Source organism: Rhea pennata, chromosome 2 (assembly GCF_028389875.1).
Source record: "Rhea pennata isolate bPtePen1 chromosome 2, bPtePen1.pri, whole genome shotgun sequence".
Taxonomy (NCBI): domain Eukaryota; kingdom Metazoa; phylum Chordata; class Aves; order Rheiformes; family Rheidae; genus Rhea; species Rhea pennata.
This window is the reverse complement of record NC_084664.1, coordinates 25603082-25621784: the sequence shown is the minus strand read 5'-3', so window position 1 is coordinate 25621784 and position 18703 is coordinate 25603082. Positions and strand designations below refer to the sequence as shown.

Below are 18703 nucleotides of genomic sequence, written 5' to 3'. Positions count from 1 at the left end.
CCAGCAGGTACTGGTGAGGAAAGCAGGGAGAGTGCAGAGGGTTGGTTAGTGAGAAGTAGCACGCCGAAGCAAGAGGATTTCCTCTCATCACAATTCAAAAACATCTGAACAAAAGTCGTTTTTCAGTTTCCACCATCTGTGACTCTTGGCTGCCTGCTGAAGAATCTCCCCACAGGTTCTGCGTGCTCCGAGGAGCCATTCTCTTCCTGCATCTGAGCTATGGTGGTCTTCAGTATCTGCAGCAGAAGAGCCATGAGACCTGCAGGGCAGAGTCCCCAGTTTATGTCAAACTGGGCCTATTCAGACCCTCATCTGCTGCTGCTCTCCTCCCACTGCTTCTTTTCCCTCTCCTTCCCACACCCCAAAGTGCTGGCTTCCCAGGGAACAAGCCTAGCAGCACCTCTCAGAGGGGTCCCACTTGAGGCCACCATTCAGGCTTACTGTTGGTGTCCTTCACCACTCAGCAACTACTGATCTTTGTTTTAAAAAGCAAAGACTACATTCAGACCTTATTTTACAGTGATCCCAACTGCAGCTAGTAACTAGAATCTGAGAGATTCCATTTTCTTTTCAGCTGAGCACCGCTTGCTTCCGTTAATGCCAGAAGCAGCTAAGTGCCTGATCTTTGAATACGTTGCAAAATTTTCTTCCACTTCTCTCAGAATTAGTAGAAACTAAATGTTCTTATTTAATAAGTAAATAAACAACTTGCAGTCTTTTGACTGAGGGCTTTGTGCTAAGAAGTGACTAATTCCCCTCTGTGTTCACAGAAAATAAATGTGAAGCTTTACCATTACTGACAGAGAAGAACTGAAAAGTAAACAAGAGTCACAGCAAAAATTGACTTTGTGATGAGCTGTTTTTTCTGCATTTTTTTTCAGTTACATAAATATTTTGAGAAGCCCACCTGGACTTTTTTTTATTATTTTTTTGCCATTTTAAATGCATTTGTACAGCAGTGGGATATAAATGAAACACTCATTTTCCTCAAGGCAATCATGAAGGCGTGATTACCCCCTTTTTTCCTCAGAAAGAGTCAATTTATCTTAATGTACAGTAATTTTTGAATTTGAAGGCGTGAATAATCCTTATTTGCTCACACTACACTGATCAGTATTAACTCAAGATCAGCTGGTTTTGGACAGTATTTGTGCTTGTATTTATAAGTAAAATGTCATTAATAAAGAAACTGTCAAACAACTTTTATAAAGTAAATCATTTCCCTATTTGGACAGCAATGATCTTTTAGAATGAATACTGCAAGATTAGTCTTCAGTAATAAACTGTATCTGAGGAGTTACATTCTGCTGATGGTGAGAAAAATGCTACTCCCAGTGAAATTATCAGAGGCAGCCTGGTACAGGGAGCAGCAGAGTATGAGCCTAAGACTGGCTTTGCCGCAGAGCATCAGCCAGGGATGTTGTAACGGCATACGCTGCTGGTAACTTCCTGCGTTGAACGCAGGGATTAAAAGCAGCCAGCATAGCCTCCACCCAAGGTAGGTGGGGGGAAAACAAAACCAAAAAGCTAGCACAGAGCCAGGAAAATGAGCCAATTCAGCACACCCCCGGCAGTGCTCTTGCCAATAGGACACCCATGGAGTTCGCTGAAGAACGCAAATGTTACCTCTGAGGGAGGGTGTTAGCCCCGTGCCCAAGATGCACCCGCATGCCTTAAATCAGTAAAACACAAGCTGCCAAGGAGCGCTGTCGTGCTCTGTCTTTCTAAAGCAGCCTGCAAACTCCTGTGGCTATCTGCTCTACCTTTAGCTTTTGGAGTACTCTAAGCATGGTAGTGAAGGTCAAACAAGCTACCAGGAATAAACCAATAGTAATCAACATGAACAAGACAACGCGACAAGCCATGCAGCACTGATAAGTCAAACTATTAGTCTCACTTAAACACAGTAATGAGACTGAGTCACAGAATGTAAAACAGTTATAATGTGAATTATACAAATAAGTAGGCAACTAAATAGCATAAAAGCATCCCACTTTAGGGATACAGGCCACTGTTATTTTTCTTGTGATATCTGCCATTACACTATCCCATAAAATGACTTCTTTTAATTTGTGTTGTAACAATTAACAAAGTTACACTAGAAGTAGACAAACATATTGTTCTCCCTCACCCAAAGGGATTCTTGTGATATCATAACATGAACAAGTCTTGCTTACTGAGCAGCACTACTGAAATATGGTACCCTTATATGCTGACCTTATTAGATGTGGCAGTTTAACAACAAAAACCATCCAGAAGATAAGTAATTGTAATTAAACTAATGAAGTCTATTGCTTCAGTTAGATTTCTGCAGAAGTTATTACAAAGAGTCCATTATGGTGGCTGATATAACCCCCCCCACACACAACACAGAGTGCTTATGTTATAGATTAATGGTTATTGTAAAGCTTCCTACTAAGTGCAGTTAAATCATGGCCAGTAGCTACGTGCACTGCAACAAAGCCTTGGATACTTGGAAAAAGCAAGACTTATGAGGTCTCAAATCAGCAGCATTTCACATGATGTCAGTGGTTGAATGTGGGTCTTCATGAGGCGTTGTGTGACTGGAAGACTAGAGTTTATTTATTCAAGATAAGCAACTTAATGCTGCTGATTTGAATGCAAAACAAGGTCAAGACCTCACACACAGAAGAATCTGATGTGGTTACACTGGAAGTTTAGACTAAATGAAAGTTGTGATCTGAAACAGTTGTGGCATACAAAATCAGGATGCTTTCTAGAAATATTTATTTTTAAAAAAACATTGTCTACAACTAAACTCTCAAAATGGTATTGCTTTTATCTACAAATTGTTGCATTTGCAATTGTTTATCAAGGTCTATTTTGCTAATTCACTGAAATCTCTCTTATATGATAGAAACAGTATTTGCTTCTCCATTTAGCATTCACATAAAAGGTGCTACTGACCTCCAATAACTAAGTGAATGTGCAGAGTGAATTTTAGTAAGTAAATGCAATTAAGCCTTTCGTTTTTTCTTACAGGGCATAGTATTATCTAATCTGCCTTAACACAGTCAATGGGTTAATATCAAATGAATACGGGGCTCATAAAGCCTGTGAGATGTGTTCAGGACTCAATCCTAGGGTGCTTATTTCACCCTTAAGCAGCTATTTCACATCTCAGAGTGTTTGAGGAGTTTTAAGAAATAAACTGTGAAAAACAAAGCCTCATTCTTAAGTCCTCAAGCTTTGCTTCCTAAATCTGTTTGCCCATTTTTTAAAATTATGCTGGTACTGTTTCAAAAGTAATCAGACACTTCAGAACAAAGCATTTCTCTGGTGAGAGTTTTGTGCTGTAAACATATGTAAGGTAGCAAGGGGTTCCAGTCCAAAGAAAAACCAAATTCCCCTTTTTTTTCATTAGGATGTGAATCATTGCCTAAGCCTTCAGACTCAACTCATAAGACACAGAGAGAAGAGTTTTGCAAGACTGCTAGTGGCAATGTGGGGAACACCCCCCAGCTATGATCAGGAAAGCCTCCCTACTTCCGATGTGACAAAGCAGCTAAAAGGACTTGTTTTAAGTCAGTATTGTCAAAGGAGAACCAATACGATCCATTTGTTTTAAGTTTGTATAATATCCACAGCAATGACACTCTGGTTCAAAAAGTGCAAGTAACAACTAATACAAATTTAACAGAGTCTCAAAGCGGAAAGGGGGCCTGATTTTAGAATTGATTTTACACAGTTTTACCACAAAGTCTTGTAGCACAGTCATTCTAAACATCAAATAAAATGTAATTCCCATGTTCAAGCACTAGAGGGTCAATTAGAGATGAAAATAGAGCCTTACCTCAGTTTCCTTATTTTTAGAGGCAAATATTTAACTTCTTTCTCATCTCTTTAGCTGTCATAAGAATTTTTGCTAGCTGAAGCTATTTCTGAGTCCATGCAGCACAAGGATGGAGGAGTTACATCACACATTCAAGTATCATCAAAAAATTTAAACTAGCTAGGTCATAGCAAAACCATGACTGCTTTCTCTGGCCACCTGCTATGCATGCACCTTTTCGAAGGGATCAGTGGGCTTGTCTAGAAGTTGGCTCTTGCGACTGTCAGCAACAGAAGATGACGTAGTAGATCATAGTCCATTTTCAAAAATACTTATCACATGCACATACAGCAACCTATTTTCATGTTTAATTATCACTTCTTCGAATATTACAAGAATTGCAAGTATGGTCCATTTAAATGAAACAAATCTTCAGCACCACCTGTAATTGCACTTGTGCTCAATAACAAGTATTGAGATGGCACCAAAAAGGAGCGCACAGTACACAGGGCAGGAATTAGGCTCACTAGAACACAGCTTTTCAATTCAACTAAGAAAAGGGAAGAAAAAAGGCACTTCTTAAAAAGCATATTTGTATCTTGGCTATTTGGGGCATAACAGTTTGAACAAACTGGAAAACCTCCCCCTTCCCAACAGGATTTGTTATGCAAACAGCATATAATTTCATTAAAATATCACAAATTTGGCACTACTTTAAAGAGCATTACTATTACTGAAGGATGAACAGTAACTCAGCATCCCCAGTTCTCCAGGCTACAGCCCTCTTCAGCAAAATGGATAGAGGAAATTGCTAATTCTAAAGTGCCCCTTCATTTTAAGCTATAAATATACAGCATCAGAAAAAGCAACATTGTTGACTACAGAATGCCTTTGCAAGCACTTCTAAACATAACAAACTTTGCTATACCAAAGTTTTTGTCCTTACATTATCCTCAGCAAACACAAGAGGAGAGCTGTTTCTTTTTATATAGTGATACCCTCTCTGGTAAATAACGTACATTAATTGCACAGAAAATGCTGTAAAAAAATAAGCTATCTAAATTCCCTAGAACTATTGAGTAGTAAACAGGTAAGTTTTTACAGTAAAGTAGTAGATTCATAAATAAAGTATACTCATGCAAGACATCTTTGTATTGTATGTCTCAAGTTTCATGATGTGTTGACAAACTGAAGTGTAAGAAAAAGTATGCAAGTCATATAGATAGCACCACAGTATTCAGTAATGACTGTGACCTTTGCAAATTACTGCACTGTGGAAGTTCACAAAAACTAGCGAACAAAAAAAAGAAGCAATAGAGAATGAAAAAAAAAGAATTTGCTCTTTTAAATGACGTAAGCCATTCAAATGATTTTGAAATGATTCTATTGTGCACTCTAGTATATTTATTAAAATAATCAAGACTGAGTATGGAAGTTCTACAATCTATGAAAAATCCCTAAGAACTGAGGACCATACCCAGTGCAAATAATCATCTGCAAATATCAGCAACATTCTACTTCTTATAGAAAGTACAATTCCATTACAGAATTTTTGAAAAATATTTAAAAAGAATTAGTCCTCCCATCCCTACTACAAATGCAAAGTCTCTGTTACAAATAAATGTGTTCTCCCATGCATAAATAAATCACATACATTCAGCTGCAAGAAAACAGATCAGTCAAAATGGCTCAAATACACTGACCAAAAAGAATTCTACTGCAAATGAAATTGAATGGCTTGTAGTCTAGTCACTAGAGCTGAATAATGACCAATTACAATTTTAAATGCTAAAATATTGAAGAAAAAAGAAAAAAAGACTTAGAAAAGAAATGCAGAAAACATCTTAGAAAGCAAAGAGTTACATTAATGGGGGAAAAAATTTTAATAACAAAAAAAAAAAAAAAAAAAAGATGTTCCAGCTCAAGAGGGTAGGGTTTTTTCTTAAGCTTCCCTCACTTCTCTATGGCAGTTTATGTATCAAAAATTGAAATAAGTAAAGTAGCCAAAAATCATTTACAACTTTCTATAGATCTATAGAATAAAATGCTGTACAATAGCTTATAATACTGGAAAGCAGAAATCAAAGTCTCATAATTAGTCAGTCTTTCCTAACAAAATCCATGCTAACAGAATGGCACTTTCAACAACAAATTTTTTTAAAAAGATGGGTTTCCATGAAAGGTTTAAGAATAGATGTAGTTTTCATCAATCTGAAATACTTGCAGGAACATGTTGTTTAACTCTGGATTAACCAAATATTCAAAATTCAGAAAAACAAAACTGTTCTACTTGTTAAACTATTCTGACAATATTGCAACATAATCTGAGTGTCATTTTGAGCAGCGAGAAAATCTTTTATTTATTTTATTCGGAAAGAGAGAAGAAAGGCTAAGTTGGAAGAACCCTTTTCTTTTAAGAAAAAAAAAAAAAAGAGAGAGAAAGGAAAAAGAACTGGTGAGCTTCTTTCTTCTCTTGCCACATAGCAGATCTCTTCTTGGATTTCACACCACCAACCTGCCCTGTCAGAGATCTTGAACAGTTTACGTTACTTCTTTTGAAGGATTAATCTAGACCGGCCCAGAGATAAAAACCAAAATGCACAATGAATTCCTACACTGAATTCCAGCTTGTTACTGTGAACTCAACATAAGAAAAGAAAAAAGGAATCCCACACATCTTGTAGCATATACACTGCTTTCACACAGCATGTATTTAAGTTAGTTAGAGGAATATGTAAAACGACAAGATAGTTTTGTACAAAAACTCAATTTATTTCAGAGAAATTAAAAATATGGTATTTAATATATATAAATTTCTATTCCTCTATAAATATAGATGATCTTGTGATAATGAACAGAAATAAATGCATACCAAATTCAAATAATTTTGCATTTCAGGGTATGGTAGCCATAGATAATGTTTATGAACCTAAATACAGGCATTTGTTATATAAAAAAAATGTTTAAAACATACAATCAGGAGAGAAGCATTCTGCTGTTTTTCATACAGAGGACTAAATATTCAAATGCATCTGTTGAAAGTTACATTTCATTTTTAACCTTTTGGAGCAAGAAGCACAATCCCACACACCCAGGAGCATACAAGGTAGTAGATATACTGCACACATGATATCTTATCTTTGTAGTATGCAATCTTTATTATTGTACTAAAAAAAAATTAAAAGATAGCAGAGGCTCCTTAAGGTCTCACAACCCACCACAGTGCTTAAACACACTTTTTTTTTAAAATTATTTATTCCTTTGTTTTTACTGCTGGCAGAAATCATCACACCCTCATAATGTGTAACAAATTAAATGTTAATGAACTAAAATTCAGGGCAATGATTCAAATGTTTCCAAAATGAAGAGCCAGTTTATGGATTTAATTAAAAAAAATCTGAATGCTGCATTTTATTCTGGTCCTGTTTATACTGAGCCCTCGGTTAATCTAAATAAGTATCAGCACCTCAACAAAGCATTCCAGGTAGTTCTCTGTCAGAGTTTTCATTAAGAGAAGAATAAACACACGCAAGCTGTCCGTGAAGAAAGGAGACAGCTAAAAGTGACTACACACTCAGAATTCAGGTTTGTAGTTATGCCTTTTTTTTTCCTCCAAAACCTATGCACCTTGTGACAGCGAAGACCAATAATCTCATTTCTGAGGGAAAAACCCAGACCAGATATCTTTGTTTTACAACTGAAAAGTTCATTATGTGGGCTAAAAGAAGGGAATTGATATTTCCTATGGTATTGGCTATGTCCCCATTTACTTCTTAAACCATCAGACAGGCCACAGGTGCAGACGGTGTTAAACCTCAACTCCTGGCCAAAGCACAAAAAAAAAAAAAAAAAAAAAAAAAAAAAAAAAAAAAAGAAGAAGAAGAAAAATCCAAGTCTTTCAAAACTAAGTGGTGCATTTAAATAGATTTAAAAAACAAGAACGGACAGCTGGCAGCCAATCCCCCTAGCACAAGGCATTGCAGCGATGCTCTCCGTCCAGAAAAAGGCCGGACACACCTTCGGGCAGGACTGGTTATCTTTTCGCCTCCCGCCAAGGGCCGGGCGGCTCAGCAGGGTCCCTCCTGGGTGCGCTCGGCGCCGGTGCCGCTCAGGGTGCGGGGGCAGCGGGGCCGGTTCCTCCAGCAAGGCGGCCGCGGGCAGGGCGGGGGGAAGCGCTGTCCCACCCGCGGTCAGGCGGCTGGGCGCCCGGGGCCGGGCGGCTGTGCTCCCGCACACGGGCCGGGACCGAGCCAGGAAGCTGCGCTCCTCCCCAACCCCACCTCCACCTCCACATACCTCGGGCAGGCTGGGATCAGGACCCAGCCTGTGTCAGGAGGCGCCCTAGGCAGTCACAGCAGCCTCAGTCCAGGCCCTGCTGTTCATGCAACTGAAACTCCAAGCAAAGCCATTACAAAACCTGTGTGGGGGAGAAGAAAGGGGTTTGTTTGGTTTCTTGTACTGGCAATTTTTCCCATCCTGCCCTACAGAATAAAAATCCAATGCCATTTAAAAAAATAGAGGGGAGGGGGAGCAAAATCTGCAAATGGATTAAAAATGTCCTAAATAATTAAAAAAGTGAGTTTTTTTGTAATTTAAATACAAATATACTTACAAAATCTTACAGAGGCTATTTACATCCCTCTCCCCCAACCTTAGAGTATGTTCAGTTCTGACAGGAGACAGCAAGAGAGAAAGAGAGAGAGAGGAGAGACAGCAAGAAAAACAACAAGTCTGTCCCAAGCTCAGGAGTTTCCCACCTGACTCTTTTTTTTCTCTCTGTTCCCTGTAGCCTGGAGAAACGATTAGCAGTCTGGAAAGTTTGCTGAGGCTGGGTAAGCGCATGTATCTCTGCATGGCTGGCTGGTGGGCGAGGTGGGCACGGGCGAGTGGCGCCTGGGTCCCTCAGCTGCCGGCCGCCCAGGCGGTCCCCTCCCCGGCCTGCCCGGCTGGGGTTTCACACCGTGGTCTCTCCCTGCTTACTGTTGGTCAGCCTGGTGTAAAACTTCCTCCAGGAGTTCAGTGTTTTCCCAGACCAGATCCAGAAGCCCGAGGTGATGCCTACAATTAAGGTCATGAGATACTTGATCATGAAGACGGTGAAGTCAGGGCTCATGGGCGGGTGATGGCTGCTGTGGTTATTAGGACAGGGGATAGCATAGCTCTTACAGCTCTGTGTGACCCAGCTCCTTTCCCACTGTTCCCTAAAAGCTTGCTCGTAAAAATAGCAGGCAATGACGATGGTGGCCGGCACCGTGTAGAGAACGCTGAAGATCCCTATCCTCACCATGAGCTTCTCCAGCTTTTCTGTCTTGGTGCCATCATGCTTCATGATGGTCCGGATCCTGAAGAGGGACACAAAGCCGGCCAGCAGGAAGGAGGTGCCGATGAATAGGTAGACAAACAGGGGAGCAAGCACGAAGCCCCGCAGCGCATCCACGTTGTTGATGCCCACAAAGCAGACGCCACTGAGCACATCCCCGTCCACCTGTCCCAGAGCCAGGATGGTGATGGTCTTGATGGCTGGCACAGCCCAGGCGGCCAGGTGGAAGTACTGGGAGTTGGCCTCGATGGCCTCATGGCCCCACTTCATGCCAGCGGCCAAGAACCAGGTAAGGGAGAGGATGACCCACCAGATGGAGCTGGCCATGCCGAAGAAGTAGAGCATCATGAAGAGGATGGTGCAGCCCTCCCGCTTTGTGCCCTGTGCCACCGTCCGTGAGCCATCCTCCGTGAAGCGCTCGTTGCAGACCACCCTCTCCTCCAGGAGGAAGCCGGCAATGTAGGCCACGGCCACGGCGGTGTAGCAGCCCGAGAGGAAGATGATGGGCCGCTCAGGGTAGCTGAACCGCTTCATGTCCACTAGGTAGGTGAGGACGGTGAAGAGCGTGGAGGCGCAGCAGAGCACTGACCAGATGCCAATCCAGGTGCGGGAGAAGCGCAGCTCCTCAGGCCCGAAGTACATGAGGCCGTAGAGACGGCCGGGCTCACAGGGCGCCCCACAGTCCTTCTCTCCCAGGAAGCGGTAGTTCAGGTAGGAGGGCACCTTGAGGGCCCGCGGACAGGAGAAGCGGCCGCGGGGCTCGCCGGGCCCGGCGCCCCCGGCACCACCGCGCTGCGGGTTGCTGGTCCAGCTCTCGGGGCGCAGGGCGGGCGTGGGGGTGCCACGCTCGGAGGCGTTTTGGCCCACGCAGAGCTCCCCGGCGCCGTGCACCGGGAACTTCTCGCAGCGCAGCGTGTCGGGCCACTGGAAGCCGAACTTGTTCATGAGGGCCTCGCAGCCCTGGCGGGCCCGCTCGCAGAGCGAGCGGCAGGGCGGCAGGGCCTGCTCCAGCACCGTGCACACCGGCGCGTACATGGAGCAGAGGAAGAACTTGAGCTCGGCCGAGCACTGCACCTTGACCAGCGGGTAGAACTGGTGCACCTCCAGCCCCGCGTCCTCCTGGTTCGTGTGGCCCAGCAGGTTGGGCATGATGGTCTGGTTGTAGGCGATGTCGGTGCACAGCGGGATGGAGATGGGCTGGCAGTAGCCGTGGTCCGGGATGGAGATGCCCCGCTCGCCGTTGTACTGCGGCGCCGGCGGCTGGCCCCCGGCGGGCAGCGCCGCCGCCGCCGCCCACAGCACCAGCGGCAGCAGCAGCCGCCGCCGCGGGCAGGAGCGCGGGCAGGGACAGCCCGCTGCCCCGCCGCCGCCCGCCGGCCCCCGCCGCTCGGCCATGCTCAGTCGGTGCCGCCGCCGCCGCCCGCCCGGCCGGGCTGCCGCCGCCGCTCTTCTGCCGCTGCTGCTCCTCCCGGCCCGAACTTGAGACTCATGAAGGGAGCGCGCAGGGCAGGGACGGGGCGGCCGCGGCGCGCAGCTCTGCCCGCACCGGCGGCAGCGCCCGCCGCGCCTCCAACTACCGCCGCCTCCTCCGCCGCCGCCGCCGCCTGACCATTTGTGCCAGCCCCTCGAGCCCGCGCCCCCTCGCCCCGCCGCGCCGCGCTCCCTCCGACCGGTTTCCAGGCGCCCCGCAGTCTGCCTTTCACCGGGAGGGAGGAGCCTTGAAACCGACGCCGAACTTTCCTGCGTAAGGGACCGTCTCCCAACGCCTCACTCCGGGGGCGGGCGCAGGCGGGCGCGGGGCTGCCCCGCGCCGCGCTTGGGGCCGGGCCGCGCACAAAGGGAGCGGGGGCGGCGTGGCGCCGGGGGGGAAGCGGCGGAGGCCGGAGGGGAGAATAGCCCCATATGCTGCGAGAGGATAATGAATAGAGCGGAGCAGACAATTGCTTCGCATTTGGGGACTTTAACAACCCTGCGTTTGGCACTAATGAGGGGCAAGGTGCGGCCGCCGCCAGCGGGGCGGGGGAGGGGAGGGGGGGAGGTAGCGCGCGGGGGGCGCCGCCGCGGCGCGCGCCCAACGGCTGTAACGGCCGCACGCGCCCCTCCGCTCCGGCCGGCGGCGTCGGTGCGGCAAGAAGTGAGGGAAAACACGGGGTTTTGGCGAGGCAGAGCCCTGGCGGCGGGCAGCCCGGCCCGCAGGAGCCGGGGCGAGCCCCGCGCTCGGTCTGCCCGGCGCAAGGCGGCCCGGCGGGGGGGGGGGGGGGGGGGATCGGGGCAGGGCAGGAGCTTGGGGGGATTCCCCGTGATTACGGTGGCTAAAACCGTTGGATCGTGTCGCTCAGTTGGGTTTTGGGCGCATCAAACTTGGCAGCTTCTCTCCGAAGAAAGGCAGCTGTGCTAATTTCAGCTCCATTCAAAACCCAGCAGGGGCTGGGGAGGGGGAAATCAATATTTGCCGAATAGAAAAGGACGCAATCGTAGGGGAAGGGGAAGATAGGCTGGGAGAAGAGGACAATGCTGTTGTCAGCCGGCCAGGAGCCTGTTACAGAGAGGGAAGTAAATTAAAAGCAGTGAACAGTAACAGAGCATCTTTGCAGGACTTAAATCAAGATGCTACATTTATTGTAATAACTTTAGACACAGAAAGGAGCGATGGTGGTTTGAAAGAGCAGACTGTGATAGTTATATCTGACATGTAAGTTGGTGATTTGAGAGTAGTCAAGATACACCTCTCTCAGGAGACATTTTAAATATCTTGCTACTGAGTTATTGTTGGTATTTATGTACATATTCTGCCTAGGATGACTATGGCAGTAGCATAAAATATAAAAGTGACATGACAATAGGACCTCTCTATTCCTCTTCTTCTACCTGCCTAGCGGACAGCTATTTGAGCTAAATTTAAGATAAATGTTTTATGACTTACAAGTATCTCATGTCAGTTTTTAACAATACTATTTTCTGAGAAATGAGTGTTTTGCCAAGAGAATGGGCATACAGTAATACTAACAACGTACATTTCTTCCTTTATGTCTAAAGCACATTTGCTCACACAGAATAGAAGTTTTGTTGGTTCTCCCAAAATGTGTAGTCAGGAAAACTGATCCAGGCTGAATGGGGAATTTACTGTACTCACTGGGATTCAGTAAGAATAATAAATTCTACTCCTGGAGATGAGGAGAATCCTAACATATTTTTCAAACATACACTAACCATGCTTCTGTGCTGTGGATGGGAATGTCCTCGTGTTTTTCTGACTTAATACAGCCATTCAGAGGCAGAACTTGGCATCAAACTTCTCATGCCAGCTGTCTTAGTTTTCTGCAGCGTGCTGTCGCCCTTTTCACTTTATACACTATTGGGCTGCAAAATCCATTAGGAATAAGACCAGCTGAGCATTCATTTATACCTGTCACAAGTGGCAAGGGTTAATAAAAGACATCCGTATGCCTTGTGATAGCTACAGATAAAATTTGGGCATGCTATTTAGGCCACTTTCTTTCTCCCAGAAGTGCTGTCCCACATTCAAACTAATTAATAGGAAGAGCTATGCTGTATAACGACTGTAGGAGCAGGATCATGTTTAGAAATTGTACAACCTTAAATAAGTCTATTGCTGATGTTCTCATTTGCTGAAGTTCTTTTGAGTTCTGTTAAGAACTCTTTTCTCAGAGGACTGTAGTTCAAAAGTGATATGTACAAATTATATCTTTTCCCGTCTTCTGCTGAAAAAGCTTGATTCTTTGCATATCATATTTACAGTTTTATGTTACAGCTTTTCCTCTTCAGATCTACGTTAGTAATTAAACTTCCTAACTTCTTTCTAGCACAAAATCCAATTTATATTCAGCCATAAATGATAGTATTGTTTTCAAGTTGATTCTAAAAAACAACTGACCACTGGGTCTTTAAATAAGAGGAAGAATTATACATTCTCCCCCATAGAAAAAGTGTGTGAATTTCTAACCAGTGTCAGAAAGCCTCAGTGGCTTTCAGCCTGTCGTTTTCAGACCTGGGGATACAGTACACAGTCCATGAAAGGTAAGTGGGAGATGCAAGTCCATCATCATTTGGCTTAAATTCTCTCCCTAGAGGTCTGCCTTCGAAATACTTAGGAGTAACTGAAACCGAAAACACTGTTCTAAACAGCTGCATACAATTAGCTGGAAGAGTATTCTAGCAGAAGGATCTATGTATACAGAACAAGGTTTGTTCATCCAGGTAATATCTTTTATTATACCAGCTGGTATAGGAGGAAAAGCAGACAGATCTCTGTGCCAACAAGTCTTTTATTTGGGTCTGAAGCAGTAACTATTAAAGCAAAAGGCTTCTTGAGAACAACTGTTCAGAGCTTAGATATCTGCGTATCAGCAAGGACATCTTTGAAAAAAGAAGTGGAAACAGTGGAATGGAGGGGTGCTGTGGCAGGGAGAAAAGAGCAGAGAGCTGTTAAGTTCATGTAAGTTCCTAGAACTTGCCGGTTTTAATGATTTTTCACATAACATAAGAAAAACCTACATGGAAAAAATCTTCCTAGTAGCACTTGTCCTACATTTCAAGCACCCCAAACCACAAAACTCATCATTAGAAGTATAATTCTCAGAGGAGTTTAGACTCTGCCTGAGTAAGAAAAGTAAAATGTGTTGATGCCTATCCACTGCTACTGCAACAAATACCCCCTGCCATCAGATCATCAGCATCCTGGGATTTTACATCTGCACTTCCAGGAATGTAATATACTTCATCCTGTGCAAGAGTGCCTTTCTGGTAGTTATGCAGTTGAAAACGACCACCCAGCACCAGCATGAACTCCCACAGACAGCCTATAAAGGTCCAAAACACTGTGCTGCCAGTGAATAAAGGTTTCTCACAAAACAGACATTCTCCCTCTGATCTTTCAGACCTGATCCTTAAGGGAAGCCTACAAAACATGCTCTACAGAAGTGAGCATGGGAACTAGATTTCCTAACTCTGCAGAACACCCAAAACCATGGACTCAGTAGAGATACTGGTACGTAGAGATAGCACATTGTGATTCCTCTTTGCTTTCATCGCCTGCTTACCCCTCTTTGAATTCACAGACTGCAAGCTAATAGTCTCCCCTTTTTGCTTAGCTGCCAAGTACCACTTTCTCTTCCATCCACCTGCATCATTAACATCCTCTCTATTCTACAGGTACCATCATCTTCCTTTCAGAGCTGTTTTAATTAATAAATCTCTTAGGAAATGTTAAGCAATTGTTCTTAACTGACAGCTGCTGCTTCTGTTTCCTATCTGAAGAAATCTCATATAGTCAAAAGCTTATCTATTTTTTTCAGTTATACCTCTTGATCTAATCAAATACATTATTTCTTCATACAACCCCAATACTGCACATTGTATCCACAGAAAACTTGCTGTATATCTGTCTTATTTTTATAATGATTTCTTCTGTATTCACCATAGGTGAGGGGGAAGAGAGAGGGAAAACTACTGGATGCCACCTTTCATTTGGTTCAGCACAAGAGTAATTATGTCCTTACAAAGATAAACAGTGTCTTTTTTTTTAAAGCATAGGCCCCTTTTCCCTTTGCAATGGAAACAAAATCTTCCAAAAGAAACTAAAATTTGTGCATTTAAAATGTAAATAAATCATTATTTGAAAGGAATTTCCAACTTTTACTTCAAAACAGTATGTGATGTTACTGCTTGTTACAGTAGCCGCTGGAGGAGACTAGGATTCTGGCAGGTGGGAGGAATACCAAATTTTGTCCTTCTCACCCTCTCATGTGACGCGGCTCCAGAACCATAAATATAAAACACTGTAAATTTACTTTCTGTCTATCTTAGATGCCTATGTCTCTGTGTCTGCTTTTCTGTTCCAGTAGCATAGCTCTCAATGCTTCTGTCCTTAGAGAACTGTTTCATACCTTTTTTTCACTTGTTCGGAGGCAAGAGAAAAAGAGCTCTCATAAATATCTGGCAAAAATTAAGCTATCTGATTTTTTTTTTCATTTTGGAAAGAAACAGCAGAAAGTAGTTGCACTATTTTCATGTTTTCTGGTAAGTGATTGACAGAAATAGGAGGGTGCATCCTTCCTTTCCACAGGATTTAAGGAAAACTTGTTTCTGTAGAGGAAATGATTCAGCTTTATGTTACAGCTTTATGTCTGTATATTACAATGCAATAAAATGACAAAATGTAATAAGGTTAGTGACCACCCAGATAAATAAAATCTAAAAACGGATGATAAGTTGCCTACTAAACAAAAGTAAAAGGCATGCTTTTTAGCTGACTCATGATTTAAAGATTTTAATATCAAATAAGGGGCTAAAAGTATGATTGTTGTAATACAATGTGGCAAATTAAAGGTTGAATGATTTTTAACTCACGTACATGAGCCTTGCCTGATAAGAGCAGCTAATGTTTTTTGGAGAGCAGAGGATTGGTTCTAGGTGGAAAGGAAGGATTTTTGATAGCTCAGTAGAGAGAAAGGATTCAGGTATGAAATCTATATTGAGTATCAACATGTATAGTATCTTCACGAAATCTTTCGTAGTGATCTAGGGGATTACAGTAGAGGTTTGCAGTTCATGTGGGTCTCTTTTGGCATCTCTCCCTTCAGAGCTGGCAGTCCACGTTCTCATGATGCACAGACAAGGATGCTAGTAGAAGGATCGGTACAGTGTGAACTACAGTGAAAGATTAACTGATACAGTGTCATACATCTCAAATTGTAAGATTAAATAGGGTACACTCTCTTGCCATATTAAAGTTACCAAATATCTGGATAATAAAAACTCCTTAAATCAAGATGTTTGACCCTAGAATTTGAGAGAGAGCTCTACAGGCCAAACTTCTGGACAGAAATAGCTGGACAAGACTCCCAAGCAGTTTTTTTTTCTGTTGTGTCGTAAGATATATTAAACTTTGCAACATGCTGATTTAATAGCCATATGCCCAAAAGGCCATGAGCCATAGCAACTCATATAGGTGTAGTCTTGCCAGAGGAACAAAATACTTAAGATTTAAAAGCCTACCTTGGAAATTAAGTATTTTTTGGAATATCTAGAACACTCTTGGAAGTATGCCCGCCCTGACAGAAATAACAAACACATGCATCAACTGGCAGAGAACATCAGTAGAAGCAGAACAAGAACCCAAAGCGATGGTGCAGTCAGTAGCCAGAATTTTTACTGCTGCAAAGTGTCTCAGGACTGTATAGCCAAGTGATATGAAAACCATCTCAGTGCTGAGGCAGTTGTTACTAATGCACATTTGACAAGATACAAAGTAATTCTCTTATCATCAAGTGGTCCAGGTCATCTCACCTCCAAATCCATCCCAGATGCTTTTATGTGTGTCTTTTATTAATTGCCTGTCTTAGTTTGTGATTGTCAATTTAGGTAAAAATTGTGCTTTATTTTGGTGGTTGTGGGAATAAGAGAAAAAGAATGGAAATGCAGCTCTAGCCAATGAAGTCAGTAATAATTTACTCCTGCTATGAGACACCTATTGTAACCCAAACTCCTAACATATAGAATGGGCTAGGAATAAAGAGCAATCTTTTACTAGCACTCATGTAAGTCAGACCCCCATTACAGTGAGTTTATATGCTTTAAACAGGCAGAAGAAGAAATGGTATGTAAGTCAAAGCTGACTACAGAGTGTCTTCCTCCCAATACCACAACATTTTTTACTTAATACTGTTTATTCAAGATAGATTGAGTATGTGGAGATTTGATTTTGTTTTCTTTTCTTTCAGAAGAAATGTAGATGATCCCTTGTAAATTAAAGCCTTATGTTGCCTGCCTTTCCTGATGTGTTCTGTGATTGGGTGAGAGAGGAGCTGGGGCTGCAGTCTTTCTGCTGGTGGAAGAAGTTTTCCGGAAAACAAGAAAAAGTTAGAGCTCTTAAAAGGGCAAGTGCAGATCACCAGCTCATTTTGTTAAGAGAAAACAGGAACATTTTTATTTTCTTCTTTTTATTTCCTGCTCTTAAGTGAATTACTCTTCAATTAAATACAGTGCCTGAAAACAACAGTCTCTCTTGTTCTTCAGACACAGAGGTGCTAATTTAAGGGCCTAAGCTTGCAATCCTTACTCCCAAAAGTAGACCTGCTGATTTCATTGATGCAAAGGAAGTGAGTAGACCTTTATAAGGCTGTGATGCACACAGAAATTAGATGATGAGCTACTGCTTTCTATTTTTCTTCTGATCTCCCACTGCTTTTGCTGTGCTTTAAGTACATTTAATTAAATTACTCCTTATTTACATCAGTGTAAATGAGATTAAGATAATCTTTTTTGAATTAGTATTTCAGGAGACATAAATTTAAAAGGTATGTCTGTGAGGTGGAGGGAAGGAGTTGAGGTAAGTTGTTGTTCTATGTCCTTTAGGTGCACGTGTATTTTCCATGAATGTTATTGAGAGAATGAGCAGAATGAGATCAGAGTAGGGAATAACTTACACCCTGCATCAGACTTTATCTATGGAATGTGGTTGGTGCATACAACAGAGAATCTCAACTTTCACTTTAAAAGAAATCTTTTGGCCTTTCCCTTTACTTTTGAAAGATAGCTTTAAAAAATTAACTGATGTAAACGGAGGCAAACTGCCTAGTAAGATTGAAAAGAAGGAGCCACTAGGATCATCTTGTAATCATTTCTTGTCCTCTAAATGAATTCTTCATAGAGTCAGCTGTATTTTGACATAAATTCTTTTCAGAAACTCTGGGCTGGTTGTGTGAAAGGAACTGTCTTAAGCAAAAGTGAGACAGAGGAGAAAACGGTGGTCTTCTAGACCTTCCCCCAGTTCTGCAGCTGACTTTTCTGATTAGAATTTGCACAGCTCTCTGAACTTTACTGCAGACTGACAGTTGGACGCTGCAGCATCCCTAGGAGTATATAAGATATCTCACATGGACCCCATATAAACCATCCTTTGATTCTGCAGTGTTCAAGGAGGATAAAAAGAAGCACTTAATAAAAAAGACTTGTGGTACTTAATGCTACCTTAAGGATGAAGTTTAATCCCCCAACAGGCAGTCATTCAGCATACCCCACATATGCAGTCACAGCATATAGCCCCATTGCAAATCATTTGAGTTTCTCATTTCCTAGAGTCCCCATCAGAACATTAAGCTATTGAACGGCAGTGTTCATCTGGACTCTGCTTCTGGATTTTGTGACATTTCTGTTTTCCACAGTGAATAACAAACTTAGGCTATTTTTAGTGGATTTGGACTTAGCTATGGAAATCCACCCATTTACCGTCTGCAGGACTGATTATTGTAATTCTGTGTACTTTAATATGGTATTGCTGACATTAAAAAAACTACAGTGTAGTTCCCAGCACTGAAGACCAGCTGAACGAGCCACATCATTTTAGTATCCAAAGTGTTCTTCTTCCTTTGGTTGGCCACATGTTGAATACAGAATCTGAATCAAGGTTTTCTTCCTTACCTCAAAGCTTCACATTAGGCTGATCCAAGTCACTTTTGGGATGGTCAGTCTCTGAACAGCCATAGCCCCTGTGACAGCTACATACCACTGCAGGAACACAGTCAGCCTCAAGTCTGCTGGGCAGGAATTAGCCCATATACCGGAGACAG

The 18703-nt window shown here is 43.0% G+C and overlaps 1 protein-coding gene and 1 long non-coding RNA gene across 3 annotated transcripts; one reads left to right on the top strand and one right to left on the bottom strand.

Moving 5' to 3' along the window:
• Nucleotides 1-6624: 6624 nt before the first annotated feature.
• FZD1 (frizzled class receptor 1) lies at nucleotides 6625-10771 on the bottom strand. Its single transcript, XM_062569100.1, has 2 exons — nucleotides 8551-10771; nucleotides 6625-8210 (listed from the first exon to the last, which is right to left on the bottom strand). Exon 1 carries the CDS (start codon nucleotides 10506-10508, stop codon nucleotides 8748-8750), a length of 1761 nt encoding a protein of 586 aa, XP_062425084.1. The 5' UTR covers nucleotides 10509-10771; the 3' UTR covers nucleotides 6625-8210; nucleotides 8551-8747.
• On the top strand, nucleotides 10510-17114 carry LOC134136866 (uncharacterized). 2 transcript variants are annotated; one of them, XR_009957568.1, is made up of 3 exons: nucleotides 10510-10857; nucleotides 14012-14121; nucleotides 16856-17114. It is a non-coding gene; the product is annotated as an uncharacterized LOC134136866 (long non-coding RNA). The 2 variants fall into 2 exon arrangements; XR_009957567.1 differs by lacking the exon at nucleotides 10510-10857 and adding an exon at nucleotides 11015-11109.
• The last annotated feature ends 1589 nt before the right edge of the window (nucleotides 17115-18703 follow it).